Source organism: Phasianus colchicus, chromosome 1 (genome assembly GCF_987193195.1).
Source record: "Phasianus colchicus chromosome 1, bPhaCol1.hap1.1, whole genome shotgun sequence".
NCBI lineage: Eukaryota > Metazoa > Chordata > Aves > Galliformes > Phasianidae > Phasianus > Phasianus colchicus.
Window position 1 is genome coordinate 48,651,706 of NC_143436.1, and position 19,335 is coordinate 48,671,040.

The following is a 19,335-nucleotide window of genomic DNA, read 5'->3' on the forward strand; positions in this document are numbered from 1 at the left end:
GTCTGTTTCTTTTCTGGAGTATGGCTCCTGATACTTCAGAGTTTGGCAGTGAGGCATTCACTTCTCATGTTTAACATTTCCCATGGCAACTGTTCTCATCCACCAGAGGAGATGCAGGACTGCATGTCCCACTGACTGAGCAAGTGCACAGGAGCATCTGTGGGACCCAGTGCCCAGGGAAGTGGAGGAGAACCCTCTACGCAGTGGGTGCAGCTGAGATGCCCAACACTGTGTGTGAGGGCACACCAGCAACAGCGTTGGTGAGTTTATCCAAGGCTGACGCCTGTGCAGCAGGGAGGCCCAGGGCTTTCTCCCAGCCAAACAGTTATCTCAGGAGCTGGAAGTTTTGCCCCGGCCAGCTGCTCCTTTCCCATCACACGGGAGTGACTGCGAGCCCCAGAAGCAGATGACGTGTCGCTTGCCAAGGAGAGGTGTGGAACAAGGTGAAGAGAAGGCAAGCAGGCACTATGGGCACCTCTGTCTTCCCATGTCTCTTTGTTATCCTCCTAGCCGGGAGCTCCCCAGCAGGCTGTGCTGAAGACAACAGCTCTGCATCCCACAGTAAGTGAGCCTTCCCAGTCCTCCTCCTCACCCAGGGTGTGCTGTGCAAGCTGTGCATCGAGCTGGTGGGAGAGATATGGGGGGAGCATGTAAGGGGTGAGATGCCCACATGGGTGTGTGTGGGAGCCTCAGAGCTGCTCTTCTGTACCCTTGGTCCAATTCTGACCTTTTCTCTTCAGGCACGGAAGGAGATGCAGGGAAACTTGTCCTACTGAATGACATCGCAGACGTGGAAGCCTTCATCAGTGGTGCGGAGGTGGCAGTTGTTGGGTTCTTCCAGGTGTGTTGGCAGCAAATCCCCTCTGACAGGTGGAGCCCTATCTCTGGTGGGACAGCAGGGCTGCATGGGGCCCTTCATATACCTTCATGCAGTGGCTCCTGCCATGGAGAGATGCTAGGATTGTGATAGACTTGAAGGCATGAAGTGAGGGATGCATGGAGTGGGAAATGAAGCAAGGGGAGGATGTGAGGCTGTTGGTAGGAGCCTGAAGTGTGAGAAAGAAAAATGCTGCAGGGGAAGGAAAAGGGGAATGTGGGTGGCAGAGAAACTGAGTGCAGCACGAGATGAGTGGGAACACTGGTTGTTGGCTTTGGTCATTGGTGGCAGAGCGAGGCACTGCCTGCATGACAGGGCTGGGGAAGCTGGGCCCCGGGGAGCAGTGATGGTGGGGATCCTGTCTGAGAGGATTTGGGCTTAAGCTCAGTTTTCTCTTAGGGAGAACAGCGGCACGGTCCCTCTGCCTGCTTCGTTCCCCAGAGTTGATACCCTTGAGATCTGTGCCTCTCCATGACCAAATTCAATTGAAATCAGACGTCAGAGTGACTGATTTGTGCATGTGCCGCTTGCCCCTTTTTCCTGCTACTTGAACTCTGGACTGCATGCACTGCTTATGCCAGAGAAGACTTAATCCTTCCCAAACTAACTTCTTTCTGCAAGCTCCGTCCTCCTCCTGTTCTAGTCCTGGGGCTATAGAGCAGACTTAGAGGGATTATGTGAGTGGGGTAAGGCAATGACATCTTGCAGCAGAGTGCACTGCAGAGTGAGGACTGATGCTTCTGTAGCAATAAGTGTGTGCATGCTGGAGGCCTTTGCCCCAGGGCCTTGCTAAACACTGATCACAGAGCACTAGCTGCCTGGGGCTGGGGCCTGCAGGCATACAGAGTTCCTTGGGGGCCTCTCTGGCAGCACCGTAGCCCTACAGGCCAGAGAGGCTCAGCTGTCTCCTTCTCTGGGGCAGCTGGCTGGGGTTATGACCGGGCTGGGACCTCCTGTGGGCAGAGTTTTGTGCCACCAGTACCCCATGCCACCTCTGCCTCCCTCCCATGGCGTAGTTTCATTTATCAGCACGGGTCTGGGCAGCACAAGGTGCTAGGGCAGGGAGGGCTGAGTGTGCCGTCCTGAAGTGTGGGGACAGTCCTGGCTGCCAGGAGCACGGGGCAGCAGCCAGCAGCCTGGCATGTGTTCAGTGTGTGAAGCACAGCAGGGCTGTGTTTAAGCAGCAGATAAGGACCTATGAGTGCCATGAGGCCTTGTCTTGGCTCTCTGCCCAAGAGTATATTCATCCACATAATGCCTGCGTTCTCTGCTCACCATAAATCATTTCTCTGCTGCAGCCTTTCATCTCACTGCAGCGCACAGGTCAGCAAGCTGCGCCCGTAATGAGCTGGGAACTGCATGCCACGATGGAAAAACAGCATGCTGCTCCGTGTGCTGTGTGAGAACAGGGCCTGTTCAGCCAGATCAAACCCATCCTTCATAGGAATGCTCCAAAACAAAGCAAATTCCCACACCATGCCTTAATGCAATCACCACAGCCATGTCGACACGCTGGCATTTCCAAAACAGGTCACAAGAACTGTTTTCCTTTCACTGAAGAAGGAATTTTGTTTTCTGTTCTCTCTGGGCCCGCAAACAGCTGAGCTGACAGTTCAAAATGAAAAGAAAAACAAAACAGCTTCCAAGCAGAGACTGTGTCTCGAGAATTTCAATCTAAAAAGTATCAAAAATACATCCCTCAGAAGAGAAGTTAGGAATGGGAACAGGAAGGCATGTGTTAATGCAGCCTCAGGCTGGAGCTAATGCTCTCACTAGATGTGGTAAGCCCGAGGTATTTAACAATTTTAACAGCCTCCTGAATCAAGACTGTCTTAAAAATGATCTATGTATATAATGCACATAGCATGCACGTCTGTACGTGTATATACATAAGGGTTACACCTGGGTTCTCACTTTCTCCCCTCCTTTCTGAGAGCTTCTGAGAGCACAGGGGCCACGCTGCAGCCCCGCGGCTCCCAGCGCCGGGAGGAAGACGAAGAGGAAGGCCGCTCGCCCGCAGCTGCGGGAAATGGCGGAGCGAAGCGCCCCGCGGGCGGCTCCCGGGGGCGGCCGGTAGGTGTCGCCCTTACGCCGGCGGGGCGCCGCTCTGACCGCCCTCTATCCCTGCGCCCGCAGGAGCCGGAGAGCCCCGAGGTGTCGCAGCTCCGCCTGGCGGCCGCGCGGATCCCGGAGGTGCCCTTCGCGCTCAGCAGCAGCTCCGCGGTGCGGGAGCACTACGGCGTGACGGCGGCCACCCTCACGCTGTTCCGCAAGGTGCGTGCGCGGCGTGGCGCTCGGAACGAGGTTCTTTACAAAGAATGGGGGCTGTGTTCTGAGTGGCTCGCACGGAGTGCGGCGTGACTTGGATGGGGTTCCCGTGGCTTTGGAAAGGCTCCTGAGGCACATGGAAGGCATCTCCCGGCTGTGTTACAGTGAATCAACACAGCAGGAAATCACATCTTGCCAAGCTCACTTCAGGCGGGCTAAGCTGGCTCCGTGCATGCCCAATTTTTCCATCAGGGCTGAAACCATAGGCGTAGCGGGGCTCTGCAGCGACAGATGCCGTGCCACCAAATGAAATCCCCAACAGTAGATCCCTCTTAAGTCTAACACTGTGGTTTGGTGAGCTGTTCTTTAGGCGTGGGCCCATTAATAATCATAGAATCACAGAATCGTTACGGTTGGAAAATACCACTAAGATCACCTAGCCCAACCATCAGCCCATCCCCACCGTGCCCACTGACCACGTACCTCAGTGCCACATCCACATGGCTCTTGAATACCTCCAGGGACGGTGACTCTACCACCTCCCTGGGCAGCCTGTGCCACTGCTGCACCACTCTATCAAGGGCAATGTGCCCTTGTGGCCAAAATGACCAGTGTCTGGTAGTGACGGGACATGGAGTAGCGGCCTAAAACTTGAACATAGGAAGTTCCATACAAGCACATGGAAGAACTTCTTTATCGTAAGGGTGACAGACCACTGGAATAGGTTGTCCAGAGAGATTGTGGAGTTTTCTTCAATGGAGATATTAAAGATCCGTTTGGATGCCTACTTGTGCGACCTACTGTAGGGAACATCCTTTAGCAGGGGGGTTGGGCTCAGTGATCTCTTGAGGTCCCTTCCAACTCCTGCAGTTCTAGATTCTGCGATTCTGTAATTCTAAGAAATTTTCCCTAATATCCAACATGAACCTCCCCTGGAACAACTTGAGGTTATCACCTCTCATTCTATTGCTGTTACCCAGAAGAAGAGGGTGACTCCCATCTTGCTACAACCTCCTTTCAGATTGTTGTAGAGAGTAATAAGGTCTCCCCTGAATTTCCTTTTCTCCAAACTGAACAGTCCCACTCCCCATCACACTTGTGCTCCAGATCCCTCACAGCTCCTTCTCTGGACATGCTCCAACTCCTCAATGTCTTTTTTGCAGTGAAGGGTCCAAAACTAAGCACAGCACTCGAGGTACTACTTTGCAGTTTGTGAGGGATGGATGCTGTGCAAGCTCAAATAATTTTGACTGCAGTCATAGCTGTCTTGTTCTGAAATTAAAGGTATTCCTACTGAAATATAAGAAGATGATCTTTTGAAGGGTTTTTTGAAGGGCCATGTACTTACTGCAAGAATACCACCAAAAGCCAAGAGCAGCCGTATCAGTTTCCTGGGATTGGACTTGAAAACAGGGGAGAGAGGTGCATCAGAGGAGAGGGGCCCTAAGAAGTGCAAGATATCTTAAAAGTGCAAGATATCTACAAAGTGCAGTGTTACAAAAGCTCTAAGCACACTGGCTGGTTCTGTACGCTACAGAAACTGCATGTGGTGCCTTCGTCAAGTTCTAGGTCTGAGTTTCACAAAGGTTACATAAAGCCCATTTGTTCCGTTCTTTTTCATCTGTTCCTGCACCATGTTTACCACCAGTATAATCCAAATAGTGCAAGGAGAATGATCTACGAGTGAGAAATAAGTAGACAAATCCTTTCCTTTAACTTTTTATTTGCCATGCACAGATCATAGAATCACCAAGGTTGGAAAAGATCTCGAAGATCTTCCAGTCCAACCATCCAACTACCACCGATATGTCGCCACTAAATCATGCCCCTTAGTACAACATCTAAACATTTCTTGAACATCTCCAGGAGTGGTGACTCCACCACTCTCCTGGGCAGCTCATTCCAGTGCATGACCACTCTTCCAGGAAGAATGTTTCCTAACATCCAACCTGAATCTCCCCTGGTGCAATGTTGCAATTCCGATTTGAAGTAACACCCACCTCAGTTTCGGTTCTTGGGTATGATGATTTTCTTCCAGAAACACTGAAAAGATCCTTTGTTTTTACTCTGTGGCAGATAGTGAGCATTGAATACTGCATTGGGACAGTGTTTGATAAAAGAAAGTTTGGATTGTTGGAATTTGTATTCTATGGAAAATTCACGGTTCAATTTTTACAGCTGAATTCTTATTTAATAAGGAAAAAAATCAAGAAACAATGGCACTAGCTAGGTTAAAATGAGGTTGGCAATTCTTTTGTCTATTTTCTTAAATTTAAGTTATTTTTCTGAAATTTAAGTTATTCAGACATTATTTTTCCTTTTATTCTGAATACTGTGTAGGAGTAAGGAGTCAGAGCTAAGAAATAAAAGTAAAAAGAACTGAGATGGGAACTTAGAATCAAATACTCATTTGAAGAATACGAAGATGGGTGACCAGGATAGCAGTGAATCAGAGGCATAAACTCATCCTTCCTTGTTTTTGCATGGCATGAAACACACACAATGCTTAGAAATTTATAATTATGGTAGTAGGATGGTCTGCTGTCAACTGCTGAAACTTTTTTGTGCATAGTGGAGCAAAGCTAATTTATTGTATTGAAGAATCTAGCCTGACAGATCTAAAAAGGACATAACTAACAGATGTGAATAAGCTAATTATAAAGAGCGATGAAGACATTTTGGCCAGAGCTTCAACTATTAGATGTAGACTATTTTCAACCTTTTTTTCTTGGAATCCTAAATGCTGACAGCACGTCAAGGATATTTTTACCCCTAGATGAAAACCAGGTGTTTGCAGAAGTCCACTAAAGTTAAGAGAAAGTTTTCTGTGCTTTGATTGGTTCCCAAAGCCTCTCTGATCTCACCCGCTCAGGTGTTGCACTGACCTGATCCCATTCACTAGAGTAGAGCCACCCTTTCACTTTATGCTGGGGCAAATCTGTGAGAGAAATCATGCTGCACTGGCTGAAAAACACCAGTTTGGGTTACCAGACCCAATGGCCCCCTACCAGATCAAAGACCTTGCTAACGACCACAGGAAAGCAAAAAATGTTGTTAGATGTCTGCACACTGCTGGAAAAACTAACACAAGTGTTTTCAGAGGTTGTACAGATGCAGAGGATAAAATCCGGGGTGTGCATGTGGACATTTCCTCAGCTCTGAGAACCTCATTCAACACAAGTATGAAAAGTCTTCAAGTCCCAAACTTTGATCCCACTGGTTGTCGCAGCCTAGCACGCCCGTGGCTCAACTCATTCATCTCTTGCAGTGGTACCATACAGCAACTATGCCCTGTTGGCTGGTTTAGCTTTTATTTGATGTTTGACTGCTCTTTTTTTTTCCTATTTACCAAGTCAAGCAAACCTCAATAAAATTACATCTTGGGGGTGAGAGGGGGTGAGTGTGGGAAGATGTGTGGCAGGATGGATTTTCCTCTAAAGCTAAAATGTGCTGTGCTTGATTTTTATTTTTATTTTTTTTCTGCTGTACTGGAAAAAAATCCTCTTTTTATTGGAGAGATTTCCTGCTTGCACAATGTTTCCAGGAAATCCATACAGGTCCATGCCAATGTTTATTACTTGTAGAAGAAATAGAATAAGCAGATGAAGATTTTAAAGAGGAATACAAAGCCAAAATTGATGCAAGGAATTAGGCTATGTTAATGATCTCTTCCCACAACTCCTAGATTAGTTTATTGGCTAATCTTCCCTGTCTCCAGTGCAGTAGGAGCAGATAATGATAGGACGTCTTGTTCTCAGTGATTTCTCATGTGCCATGAGTTTGCCTTGTCCTTGGGAGACTGAGGGAGGGTGGAAGATCCTTATGTTGAAGTACGTGCAGATCTCTGTAGGTCTAATGGCTCTTGACCTCAAGAAATGGCGATTTCATTCTGGAAAGAAGACAAAGATGGTGTCCTGGGGCGTGGGTGTCTCTGTGAGTGAGTGCCGTCAGCAGCTCTGAAGGATACAAGGAGGGGACAGCTGTGACCTGTGGTATCTTTGCATGTCTTCAGGCAGACAAAGACCGGAGAGACATGGATATGGACAAAGAAGAAATTGATGCCGATAAGATGAGTCGTTTCATTCGAATGAATGAGCTCCGCCTGGTGACAGAGTACAACCCTACGGTAATTAGCAGCTCCTCGCTGCCCTCACCCCAGCACCTGGCCTCCTCCATACCTGCCTCCTCTGGCTCAAGTGTTTATGCATGAGGATGTGTGCAGGGGTTGCCACAGTGGTGTAGATGGAGTTGGGGGAAGCCCATGCATATCTTTGCTGCAGCTGAATGGCGTGGGAGCAGATATTGCATTGGATTAGACAAGTGGGATGGAGAGAGGACAGGTGGCAGTTCTTCTGATCTCCCAGTAGCTTTGAGGCATTGGTGGGCAAAGATCTGCATTTCTTACCATGCTGCTTCTTCCCTTTGGCATTTGTCATGTTGTACCATGCCTGCAGATCTTGCTCGGCCAGGATCCCCTCTCCTTGGCTGAGAAACATCAAGAAACATGGAAATCTAAGCGACTGCTCCTAGGAGCAGGCTTTTCTTCATCACCCAGAAAAGTGGGCTCAACATATGTCTGGCTATTCAAAGCATATTCAAAAGCTGGTAGGAAACTTCCCAAACAAAAATTTTCCCATCCCCTCCATCCTTCACCCCATTGTTTGTCAACTCAACAACAACAACAAAAAAATCAGACATAGGATCATAGAATCATAGAATCAGAGTCATAGAATATCCTGATCTGGAAGGGACCCGTAAGGATGCGCAGGTCCAACTCTTGGCTCCAACACAGGACAACCTGAAAATCAGACTGTATGCCTGAGAGCACTGTCCAGATGCTTCTTGAACTCTGGCACCTGGGGCAGTGCCCATTGCCCTGTGCAGCCCTGAAATGCTGGCAGTTCACTGGGATGCTTGCTATGGAGCCAGTGAGTTTTATAAGTCCAGCTGACTGCAAGGCTGAGACTGTCATTGCTAACAGTGTCTTCTGAATAGCTCTAGCAGTGCTGATCATGCTCAGTATAATCAAAGGAGGATGGCCTGACCAGTTTCTAAGTTGTATCTTTTCAAACAGATGCCAAACATCAGCTAAGAGGACTGGCACATTCCCCAGTTCAGGTTCAGCATGCTATTTTGGGAGAGCATTTTGTTTTGGAAATGCAGCATTTTGTTTCTGAAGTGAAATACTGTAGAATCTTTTTTTTCTTCTATTTTTTTTTTTAATAATCATTAAAATCCAGATTTATCTTTTTTCTTTTGAGAAGGGATATGAAAAACATTTCAAAATCACAGAACATTTCCTAGAACAGAAAAGCTATATCCTGCCCCACTGTCCTGACAACTCTTCAAGAACAGCCCAGAAGTGACAGTGCGGATGTTCTTATTATCTTCATAAAAATCCTGGCCTTCTGAATCCTTGTGGCCTTCACTGCATCCCTTGGTAGTTCATCAGACTGTAGCTCTCTCTCTATGAGTTTCTTCTCCACAGTGTGCCATTTGGCATCCAGACTGCCTTTCAGACCTGGAGCTCCTGAGCTTTTCAGCCATTCTTTCCAGCCTGGCTTGCAGTACATGTGGTGTTTTGTCTTTTTTTTTTTTTTTCCTCTTGACACTCTGGAGCACTACCAAGGTGCTGCAATTAATAGTGCCTCCTGCTGTCCAAGGCTTGAAGCCCTTCCAGCTCTGCTAAAATAGCTTGTCGTTTTTTTTTTTTTTTTTTTTTTTTAAATAAATATTTATTCCCAGTGCATATGCTGTTTATATCTAAGAATGCTGCAGGTCAGCAAAGGCTTGGATAACAGGGATCAAATCAAGCACTGCCAAGAGTTTCTCTCCCTGTCCCGGGGCCCTAACTATTTCTCCCACATACTTCAGGCATTTTTAGGCAACACTTAGCTGTGTACTTCCCAGGAGAGTGTGATGCAATCCAGCCATGATGCTAAGCTATGCAAATCTCTTGCGAAAGTCTGTGTGGACAGATACATCTTTGTGTGCCACTGAACTGCTGCTCCAGCCATGCCCCCACAGCCACATGGCTCTTGGTGCTGCCTGGCTTCACCCTCACCTCTAGCCCTGTTCTTTTCCATCAGGTCTTCTGACGCTCTGTGTTCCCTCTGCTCTGCCCTGCCCCACCTGCATGCTACAGAGAAGCTAAGGGATACGAAAAGTCTGAGAAGCATTAGGGAAAGGAGAAAATCCCAGTCACCAGAAAAAGATGCTTTGTGGTGCAGACGTGCACTCTCTGACCCTGTCTCTGTTACTCCCGGTCTCCTCCTCTGGGGAAGTGCTGGCTTCCCTCTATGAATCTCTATGGCTTGCGTGGTTTTGGCTGCGTGTGGGGATGCAGCAGGTCAGCTGGAGCACAGCCCCATTCCTGTTTGATTTGAGGGAGAGGTGCTTTGCCTGGAACAGGTGGGAGGAGAGGTGGGATGAGGAGCAGTGAATACCTGGAGGTTGCACATGGGCTTCCTGAGCACTGCCAGCCCCTCCTCCTCACAAAGGGCAATTGTGTGCAGCCTGCTCAGCCCCTTCCCAGGGCTGCTGCAGTCCTCTCTCCACTCCAAAGCAGAGCTCTGGAGGTAGTCTTAACCCAAAGCACTTTGGACTGCCCAGCCCCTTGGGTTGCTGAAGTGGAGCTTTGGACTCACCCTCATCCAAAACACAGTGCAGTGCTGAGGAAAGGAAATAAGATGACACACCAACCCTGGCACCACAAACCCTTCCCACTTGCTTGTTCCCAATTCAGCCAGGTGCTGGATCTCAGCAATTCAGGGCATCATTACCATGGAATCATACAATCAGAATCATTAAGGCTGGAAAAGACATCTTTGATCATCTAGCCCAACCATCCACCTACCACCAACACTGTCCACTATGTTCCTCAGTTCCACAGCTACATGTTTCTTGAAAACCTCCGGGGACATTGATTCCACCACACCCTGGGCAGCTTGTTCCAGTGCCCGACTACTTTTTTGGAGAATTTTTTCCAAATATCCAAGCTGAACCTCCCCTGGTGCAACTTCACATCATTGCAGAGTGTGATAAGGTCTCCCCTGAGTCTCCTCTTATTATACTGAGTGTTTTCAGGCCTTCCCTCTCCAATTCCTTGCCCTTCCAGCCATCAGCTTGCTCTGAACAGATAGTCTTCCTGCCTGGTCACTGGCCATCCCAAGGCAAGTGAGGAGCCCTTGTCATCTGCAGACTCTTGGCTCAGGAATAAGTGAAACCAAGAGGTTAAGTGTTTCCACAAAGAACCCAGATTAGGTGCCTCCTGCTTTGAAAGAACTTGTCCTGCTTATTGGACTGATTTGCAAAGAAGTCTCAGCTTAGGCATAGGAGTTGATGCCATTCTGGCAGTGCATCCGATGTACGCTGAATGTCTCTTTGTGTGTTTCTCTCTCTGTTTTGGTGGTCGTATTTTTTGCAGACAGCAGTAGGTGTGCTGCACAGTTCTCTCCTGCTCCACCTCCTCCTGTTCACAGACAAGAAGTCCCCAGAGCACCCTGAGCAAATGCGCAGATATCGTGCAGCAGCGGAGCTCTTTGAGGGTAAGGTAAGTCCAAAGAGGAGAGTCTTGGGAGAGCAAAAAGGAAAGACAGTGATTACTTCCATGGAAATAGAGGGCATCATGTCCTGTTCTGTGTGTTAGGGAACCAGTGACCAAGTGGGAGAAAAAGATGATTATCTGGATAATTAAATGGAGAAGTTGGATCTGTTCACCTTTTGCCAGTTTACCTCCAAGGGGGAATAACTTTTGTATCCCGCTTCCCCATTCTCACAGTGGAACACTGTGTACTTCCTTGCTTATAGGCCAGTTTTGTTCCCTTCCACTGGGAGATGACAAACAGCTGTTGCACTTCAGCCCAGCAATGGTCACATTCCACTGTTATGAGAGGTGATCTTGTACATACAGCTTGCGAGATGCCAAAGAACATTATATAAGTGACCAGACAGCAGTTAATGTTGCAGTTCTTCTTAACACTTAGCCTTCTGGTTGGTTCCTGAGGAAGTGGCTATTTTAAAGGAATTGAGGATGTTTTTTTTTCTGATTTCCCACAGCAAGATGGTGGGGTAGATGGGGTCTTTCAGAGAAATTTCTTCAACTTCCCACTCCTGTGTGGACTGAGCTCTCCAAGCAGTAAATCTTCTTATGGCCGATTCTACGCCAGTAGCTGGATTACAGGGGATTTTGGTCCAGGGAACAGAGAAAGGAACTAGCAAGCAAAAAGGAATTGGAAGCAACAGGCAGACATTTAGGACAGGGGATCAAAGCATCAGAGAAGGCTGAGATGAGTGGCAGTGGAAAGGATTTTTCTGGGAGAAACGTGGAGTTGGAAAGAGTTGGGGTTTGAGAACAAGAACATCTGCATGCATCTGTTTGCTGTACTGAAGGAGAAGATTGAAATTCAAGTATACTCTCATCTTCAGTTGGAGAGGCCTCCTCAGAACCACACACCCTCAAATGTCTTGAGATTTGTTTATGACAGGACTTCCATGGATCTTGCCATTTCTACCATCCATTGGCAAGAGAGTGGGCAGAAACCATGTGTGAAAGTCAAAGGGTCTCTTAAAAAGTGTTTTGTTTTCATTGATACTTGCTGATAAAAGAAAACAATCTGAAAAATTCCAGTTGTCATGTGAGATATTTGTTACAGTGGCTCCACTATCTGTGTTCATCAGCAGCGATACTGTTAAGCATCACTGTCCTTTGCTGATGCAGCTGCAGCCTGTTTTCCACTCATATGGCATGCTTTGATCTGACTGAAGGGGAATGATTTTCCTAGAAGTACTTCACAAAGCACTGGATAAAAAGTTGTACTGAAGTCCAGATAATTAATGAATTACCAGCTATCCAAATCTGTTTTTTTAATTCTATTATTATTATTATTATTATATTATTATCTTAATTCAGATTTCTCCCTGAATCAGCCTAGAGGAAGTTTCTGCAAAAATAAAATACAGGGCTAAAAGGTGTAAGGGTTTGACTAATTATTTGCCCTTTATTGCAGTGGTACTGCTAGACACGTAGATGGAAGAACTGAGAATCTACTAGGTTGTATTTCCCATGGGATGAGCATTCTGAGAAGCAAATTATGATTCAGGCTGCCTTCTTACAAAGCAGTAAAAAAAGAAAGACTAGGACTAGGACTGTTTGGGTCACCTGGATCTTAGATCTAGATGCTAGAGAATAAGCAGAGCAATTATGCGGACTTAGAGTTGTCTTAGAGTTGTCTCCATTGCCTTTTTTTTTTTTTTTTTTTTTTTTTTTTTTTTGTGGCTTAATCTTGTCGATTAATGCAAAATTCTGGAATTTAGTTTCTTCAGAATTACCAGTGAAAAATTAATGCCCTGTAGGCAGATGGTGAAAGACTTATTTGTGCTGCAGTTTGAGCTGCCAGTGGTTTGAGTGAGGTATCATTGCCGTGCAGGTAAGAGGTTTTCAGGCTCCCTCTGTGCATGTACCACTGCACAGAGCTTGCAGAGTGCTGCAAGAATGGGGACATGGTGTGTGTCCCACCTTCTCTTCAATGACAGCACAGAACACTTACGTAGCCTTGAGAAGATTCTCAAGCAGGATTTGAGGTGCCAATTCTTTCACTCATCTCTGCTGAGTTATGAGAGCAGAGGGGTCCTTGTCATTGTCTTCACCACTTGGAGAAAGAATACAGCCTGTTGTGTGGATTTATGGAGAGAAGAGAAAATGCTATTGAGCCCAGAAAGTGAAGAAAATAGATAACGAGGAGGTGATTCACCTGGCACTTCCTGAGTTATGATCCCTTCCTCTTTGTTTTATGATCTTTTCATCTCTACCTGAGACAAATCTCAGGTTTTCATCTAGAGATTCTTCTAGATTCAATAGTTCAGTTTGAGGACTATAAAATGTTGGAGAGGAAAACACAAATATTAGATGATGCTAAGTAACCAAGAGACAATAATAATGAGACAATAATAATAATAAGAAATGTGGTACTTTTCTAGCAGATCTTGAGAAACAATGGAGTAACAATGAACAGACAGAACTCAGTGCTACAGCTGCAGGAACCCACCAGTGTCCTTAGAAGGGTCCCACAGCAATCCAATATGTACTCATTTGGAAAAGTACTGCCAAAAATCCAAGCTTTCTACTGGAAAGGAAATGTCAGAATTAGTGTTAGTGAGCCAAACTAGCATAAGCATCCTCAGTTTTCTTTCTGTGGTATCAGAGTACAACATGACAATGACATTTGGTGTAGCTCATGAGTGTCTGCAGAAGTTTCAGTAAGGTGATTCTGGGAATAATAAAAGCAGTTTCTGCTGCAACTGATATAACTTGGTTTATAATGTTAAAATGATATGTGCAGTGACGTTCACAAAGTCCCTTTTAGTTTATATGTAGGGCCATTTAGAAATGAGTTCTGAGAAACTGCTGAAAGACCTTCAAGAGTTCTTCCATGAAAAGGAAAGGACAGTGTCCTTTTTCTTGAAGACAGTAATTTATACAGTTTTTATTTTGATTGGCAGATACGGATGTCTCCAAAGCTGAGAGAGATTATCGTTAGAGTTAACCATAAACAGGAAAACATGGAAATATGGAATGTCTCTATCACTTGACAGATATATGAAGTTGTTTTTATAGCTTTCCTTTTTTTTTTTTTTTAGTTTGTGACTAATATTTTCATTTTGCTTTGATTTACTAAGTAAACTATGAAAGAAATGACTCAGACTTCAGAATTTGATATTTTTGCTTAGACAGTCTCCTGAAAAAATGAAGATAACAGCTCCATAAAGCTCAAGGTCAAACACTGGATACAAGGCTTGATCATCCTTCCTGTTGGTCTTCCTTGGAGAAGAAACTAAGAAACATGAAATTCGTTTCTACCATTGCAATACTATGTTCAATTTCACTGAATTCCTTGAACAATACCATCATTCTGTATTTTAGTATTTACCAGGAACTTCATGTTCTAAAAGCACCAGGCTAGGTATCAAGTTGTCACGACACTAAGACAACACCAGTGTAAAAAAAATCTTTGAAAGAATTTAATGCAGATGACATTGCACAGATAGCATTGCATGGTGTTCTGTTTTCTCAGAACATCATGTCTTGGTAGTTGTTTTAGGAGTTCCTCATGCATGCAATAGCTCCTTCACTGCCTCTGGTAGCAAGCCTTTAAACACACACACATACACAAGGAGATTGATACAAGATGAAGCAAATTCATAGAAAATCGTTTCAGACGGGGAAAAAAAAAAACAGGTATTGCAAAAGGATGGTTTAAAATGGAGAACAAACTTTCTGTTTTGGATGAAACTAGCTGATTTCTACCAGTGATATGACAGTTGGCATCATAAATGGAATTTGTTTTCGTGAGTTATAGCTTTGGTAAGTAGTCTCAGCAAAGGTTTTAGGCTCATTTCAGCACTGGTGGGAGAGAACAGTCCTTAATTCCCTTCTAAAATACATGTAATAGAAGTGCCTGTCAACATTTATTGAAGAGTTCATCCTAGACAACTGCCAGAGACCAGATCAAGATTTAGATGTCAGAAGTTAGGCAAAGTGAATCTTGTCTCATGGTCAGTAGGATTTTCCATGGTTACCGCATTTATTCTTTATGATTAGAGCTGGCTGGGAATCTCTAAGCAAAACAAATTCCTCATGAGAAAATGCCAGTTCCACCAGGTGGGATCTATCACGGACATGTCCGTGCTCAGAAATCTGCTTGGTTTCTTGTTGCTGCAGAGACCAGGCTTCCAGTGCTTGTGGCCTCAGCACAAGTGCACCCTACAGACTGCCTCACAACTGTCACTGTGTCTCACAGTGCACCCAGTGCTGTATTTTGGCAACCTGCAGCTGTGTGAGCTCCATGTGTGTCACTAGAGATATCCAAGACAAGAAATGTGGATGATGTTATCTCAGCTGTTCTAGTTGAGGGGCCCACTGTTTTGTGTTTTAACTGTTTTCTTCTGCAAGGAAGAAAAGAAGAACTGATTGGAGTTCTAATCCTCAAACTTTTTATTCTTTTATTCTTACTCTGTTCTTATGCTCATAGATAGTTTCTTAGTTTGAGGATTTTTAACAAAGGCTGGAAGCTTGATAAAGGGAAGAATGTTGACCTATATTTATATTAGCGTTTAAAATGCTGCTCATCTGTTTTAAAGCTGGAGGAACTTTTCCATTAAAACAAACAAACAAACAAACAAACTTAGTATTTCAAAGTCTTTATTAAACTAAATTCTTGTTTAACATTTGATTTAAGAAAATGTTGTTGTCTAGTGAATATTCCACAGAGAAAACCAAAACTTGGTGAACAAACTGATGGAAAATACGATACCACCTCCTGTACCATCCCTCTGAAAGTGCTTCCCTCCAACACTAGCCTATCCCAGTTTGCATGTTAGAAAGAGAGCCCTAAAACACAAGGCTTGTTCCAGTTCCTTCCACTCCAGCTCAGAACTTGGAGTTCAGCTCTTAGATCTGTGACCGTTGGATTTATGATGCTCTCTGGTTTGGTGTTTTATCCTGCAAAAGGATGAACATAGCATTCTGAACTTAGCATTCTGAACCACAACCTGTCTGCTCATTAGCTTGTTGCCTTTGGGACATAGTTAACTCTTGGAAGAGACATTGCAAGTGCATCTGTCAAATCCAGTGTAACTGTTGTTGCTGTTTATCACAATGATTAACTGCAGTTAGGCTTACATCAGCCTACTTATTCTTCCTATAGATCATTGCCTAGGGAAGTTTCCATTTATGTCTATATTTTTGTTCGTTTTTTTTTTTTTTTAAGAACATAATTTTAATTAAAAATATGAGATAATTGAATCATAGAATGGTTTGGGTTGGAAGGGGCCTCAAAGATTATCAGCACCAACCCCTGCCACCCTCCAGCTCAGGCTGCCCAGGACCCCATCCAACCTGGCCTTGAACGACTCCGGAGATGGGACACCCACAGCTCTCTGGGCAGCTGTGCCAGCACCTCATCACCCTCTCAGTGAAAAACTTCCCCCAACATCTATTCTAAATCTCTCCTCCTTTATTTTAAAATAGTTTCCCCACATCGTTCCACTATCTACCTGTGTAAAAAGTTGTAAAGGCAAAAAGTAAAAATTTACCAAGATTATTTTTAGAGAATAAAACAGTTTTGAACTAGCTTGAGTGTTCTTGATTGAAAAGAAGGAAAAACATGAGTCACAGCCTGGGAACTGAACACATCATCTTCACGTCACATTAATGTTATTTTTGTAAATGCCTCTTTTTCTTGTATAAATTTAGTCGTACCCATGTCTGTAGGTACATTTAATATATAGAACCTATAGACTGCACAGCTCAAAGAGAAGATAAAATGACACATATTAGCTGGTTGTTTGTTTCTTTAACTTGGATGTCAACTCCTGTAGGATTCTATTTAATCAGATCATTGATTAAATTGTTCAACTGCTGTATTTACTTTATCAGATGTATATGTAGTATTTGTATTTATTATTAACAGATAATTTAACAAAGTTTTTTTTATATAGATGAACACCTTATTGATAATCTTTTAGATTCTAGAATTTTAGTCTTTTACCAATTCCTACTGCAACCTGTAAAATATCAGTTGCAATTTACTCTTGAAATCATGGGATAAATAGGCACTGTCACATTATCCTAGCAGTATTATGATCCTTAACTTTGTCTTGATCTCCAAGACTACTTGGGAGTCCAGAAAAATGTAGGCTGTTCTCACCAGGGCATCTCTCCCCAGGTCTAAACAACTCTCCATTAAACTTGGCGGTAGGGGCAGTGCTGTAATGCCAACAATTCCCATTTCCCAAATTATTGCATCTTCATTTCTAGTCACTCCAGCTGACCTAAATTCATCCTCTGTGTTTTGCGCTCTCATGTTCTTATCCTTGCTGGTTTAAACTGCCCTATTCTTCCCTCCCACATTCTTGCAGTTGTGTTTTATCTTCCACACACCAAGATACCATTTTGCCATGCCACTCTGGCTCTTGCATAAATCTAAGCATCTTATCCTGACAGCATGCAAATAGAGGAATCAACTTCTTCTACATGTGCCTTTGAGTTAAAAGACATCTTTGTTCTTCATCTGTTAAGAGAACAGAATAGGAGACTGCCGTTGTAACATACTGTGGATATATTTTTAAAGAAGGGATAAGCAGACAGTTTGAGTTGTATTGTAAATATGGATTTGATGAAATACAGAAAAATGCTGTGCATGGAGCAGTTAGATAGTGACAGAGGAAAGTGTTGTTATAACAGAGCATGTTAGGTTTTCTCTAATTCAAAAAAAGATTACTGTTGATCTGTCTATGATGGCTGTTTGAGGATCTGTTCTCTCAGTCTCTGCTTTGCTCACATTTTCTCTCCTATTTATATCACAGATTCTCTTTATTCTGGTAGACATTAACTTGAAAAGCAATGAGCAAGTGATGGCATACTTCAAACTGAAGAAGTCCCAGCTGCCAGCCCTGGCTATATTCCACACACCAGATGAGAAACACGATGTGTTGCCTCTGGATGAAGTCTCCATTGAACGTGTGAAGGACTTCTGTAATGCTTTCTTACAAAAAATGCAAAAGGTAAGAGAGCACATCTGTGTAGGCTATAGGATGCTTGGGTCTCATAGAAAGATGCTGTTTCTCACAAGGCTTTTCAGGAAATAACTTCAGCTCCTTGAACGTATTCCCTATCTGCTACCTCCTCCTCATTTTCATTTTCACCTGAATATCAGAAAAAACACTAGATCTTGAACAGAGCAGATATGGATGTGTTTCCAGAACCTCTTTATTCACAGACCTCTGTTGTCTTAGTCTACTTAGTCTATTGACTTTTGTATGAAGGTCTCAAAGGAAGCATCTATTTTCTGGGCGCAGCAGCTGGGAGGTTGGATGGAGGATGCTTTTGGACACTGAGTATGGGCATGGTGGTTCTCAGCAGTCAGGAGAGGATCAGAGAGACAGTGATCAATGGCAAGGATAAGAAGAAAATCTGTCAAGAAGGCCACAAAGACAAGGTATATAGACAAGGGTGGAACAGTTTAATCTCCATGTTCATTCAGTGCTATTGTTCTCTCTTTGTCAAACCTCAACTTCCTGTAACACAGCAGCTTTGTACATCAGAACCCTGTCTTGTACAATTGAAATAGAATAGGCAGGACAGCGACATGGAGAACAAAGGGAGACATTTAAATTTGCTTGTTTCTTTTTATCACTGTGCTGAGAAATTGAGTGATGTCAAACTTGATTTCATGCCTTTACTGTGTTTTAGGAAGAAGACAAGCCAGAGGAGAAAGCCTTCAATGAGGAACTCTAACTCTTTCTCAACAAACATGATGGCTGTGCCTGGAGCCATCTGCTCTTGGTGTATAAAGAGTTCACTTAGCTTCACAGCTCAGGAATTCTTGGTATAATAGGATTAAGGGGCCAAGTCAGTCACGGATTCCCATCTCCATGCCATGCACATATTTGCTGCCTTTCCTCTCTAGGAATCACTTCTCTCTTCTGATTTGCTGGCTCCAGCTCTCTTTCTTATTTTTCCAGGTGCTCTGATATTGCTGTACATAGTGTTATTCCACGTAACCTCTGATGAAGCAATGAGCAATATAACAAAATTACAATATCAGAGATATACCTTCTAGCTCCCAGAAAGACTGACAGCTCTGCTTCTCTCATGATGCCTCCCATGTTCTCTTTGCTTTTGGTGCCATGCTGGGATCCAGCAGGCTCATTTAGCCTATTGTGACACTAGGAACAGATTGGTTGTTTAATGTCACGTATTTTACTAAATAAAGCAGAAAGTGAATATCCTGAATTTTTATGGAAGTATGTGATTCCCCACTCCCCATGTCTGTCACATAAAGACAAAGCCTTTGCATTTCTGAATGCAACATCTTGCATTCATCTTGCTTGCAACATCTAAGCAGACAGATCGGTCGCTAAGAGTCATTTCCCATGGAACTGGACACGTGACCCACAAGTCCATGAGGATAAGTGATTTCTGGGATCAGACAGTGCTTTGTAAAGCAAGTGTGAGCTGATGCAGCAAAAATGAGTAAGCCTGAGATGCAGATTAAGGAATGGAAGCTGTGGCAGAATGGCAGTAGAAAATTGAATTGCAAGGTAGTGACTATTTCCACAGTGCATTAGAAGGAAAGGCTTTTGTCAGTTTATTGACCTCAGATGTCTGAGGTCTCACTGCTGGCACACAG

At 44.3% G+C, this 19,335-nt stretch overlaps 1 protein-coding gene across 1 annotated transcript; it reads left to right on the forward strand.

Annotated features, from left to right (window-relative positions):
* The first annotated feature begins 75 nt into the window (after positions 1-75).
* On the forward strand, positions 76-18,929 carry ERP27 (endoplasmic reticulum protein 27). Its single transcript, XM_090140638.1, has 7 exons — positions 76-561; positions 741-841; positions 3,014-3,151; positions 7,158-7,271; positions 10,572-10,697; positions 17,510-17,707; positions 18,396-18,929. The coding sequence occupies exons 1-7, from the start codon at positions 468-470 to the stop codon at positions 18,438-18,440; spliced, it is 816 nt and encodes a 271-aa protein (XP_089996764.1). The 5' UTR covers positions 76-467; the 3' UTR covers positions 18,441-18,929.
* The last annotated feature ends 406 nt before the right edge of the window (positions 18,930-19,335 follow it).

Coding starts and splice junctions, on each gene's coding strand:
- ERP27 (XM_090140638.1), top strand. CDS start 468: ATGGGCACCTCTGTCTTCCCATGTCTCTTTGTTATCCTCCTAGCCGGG. Junction 562..740: donor CAACAGCTCTGCATCCCACA/GTAAGTGAGCCT, acceptor TTTTCTCTTCAG/GCACGGAAGGAGATGCAGGG. Junction 3,152..7,157: donor CCCTCACGCTGTTCCGCAAG/GTGCGTGCGCGG, acceptor GCATGTCTTCAG/GCAGACAAAGACCGGAGAGA.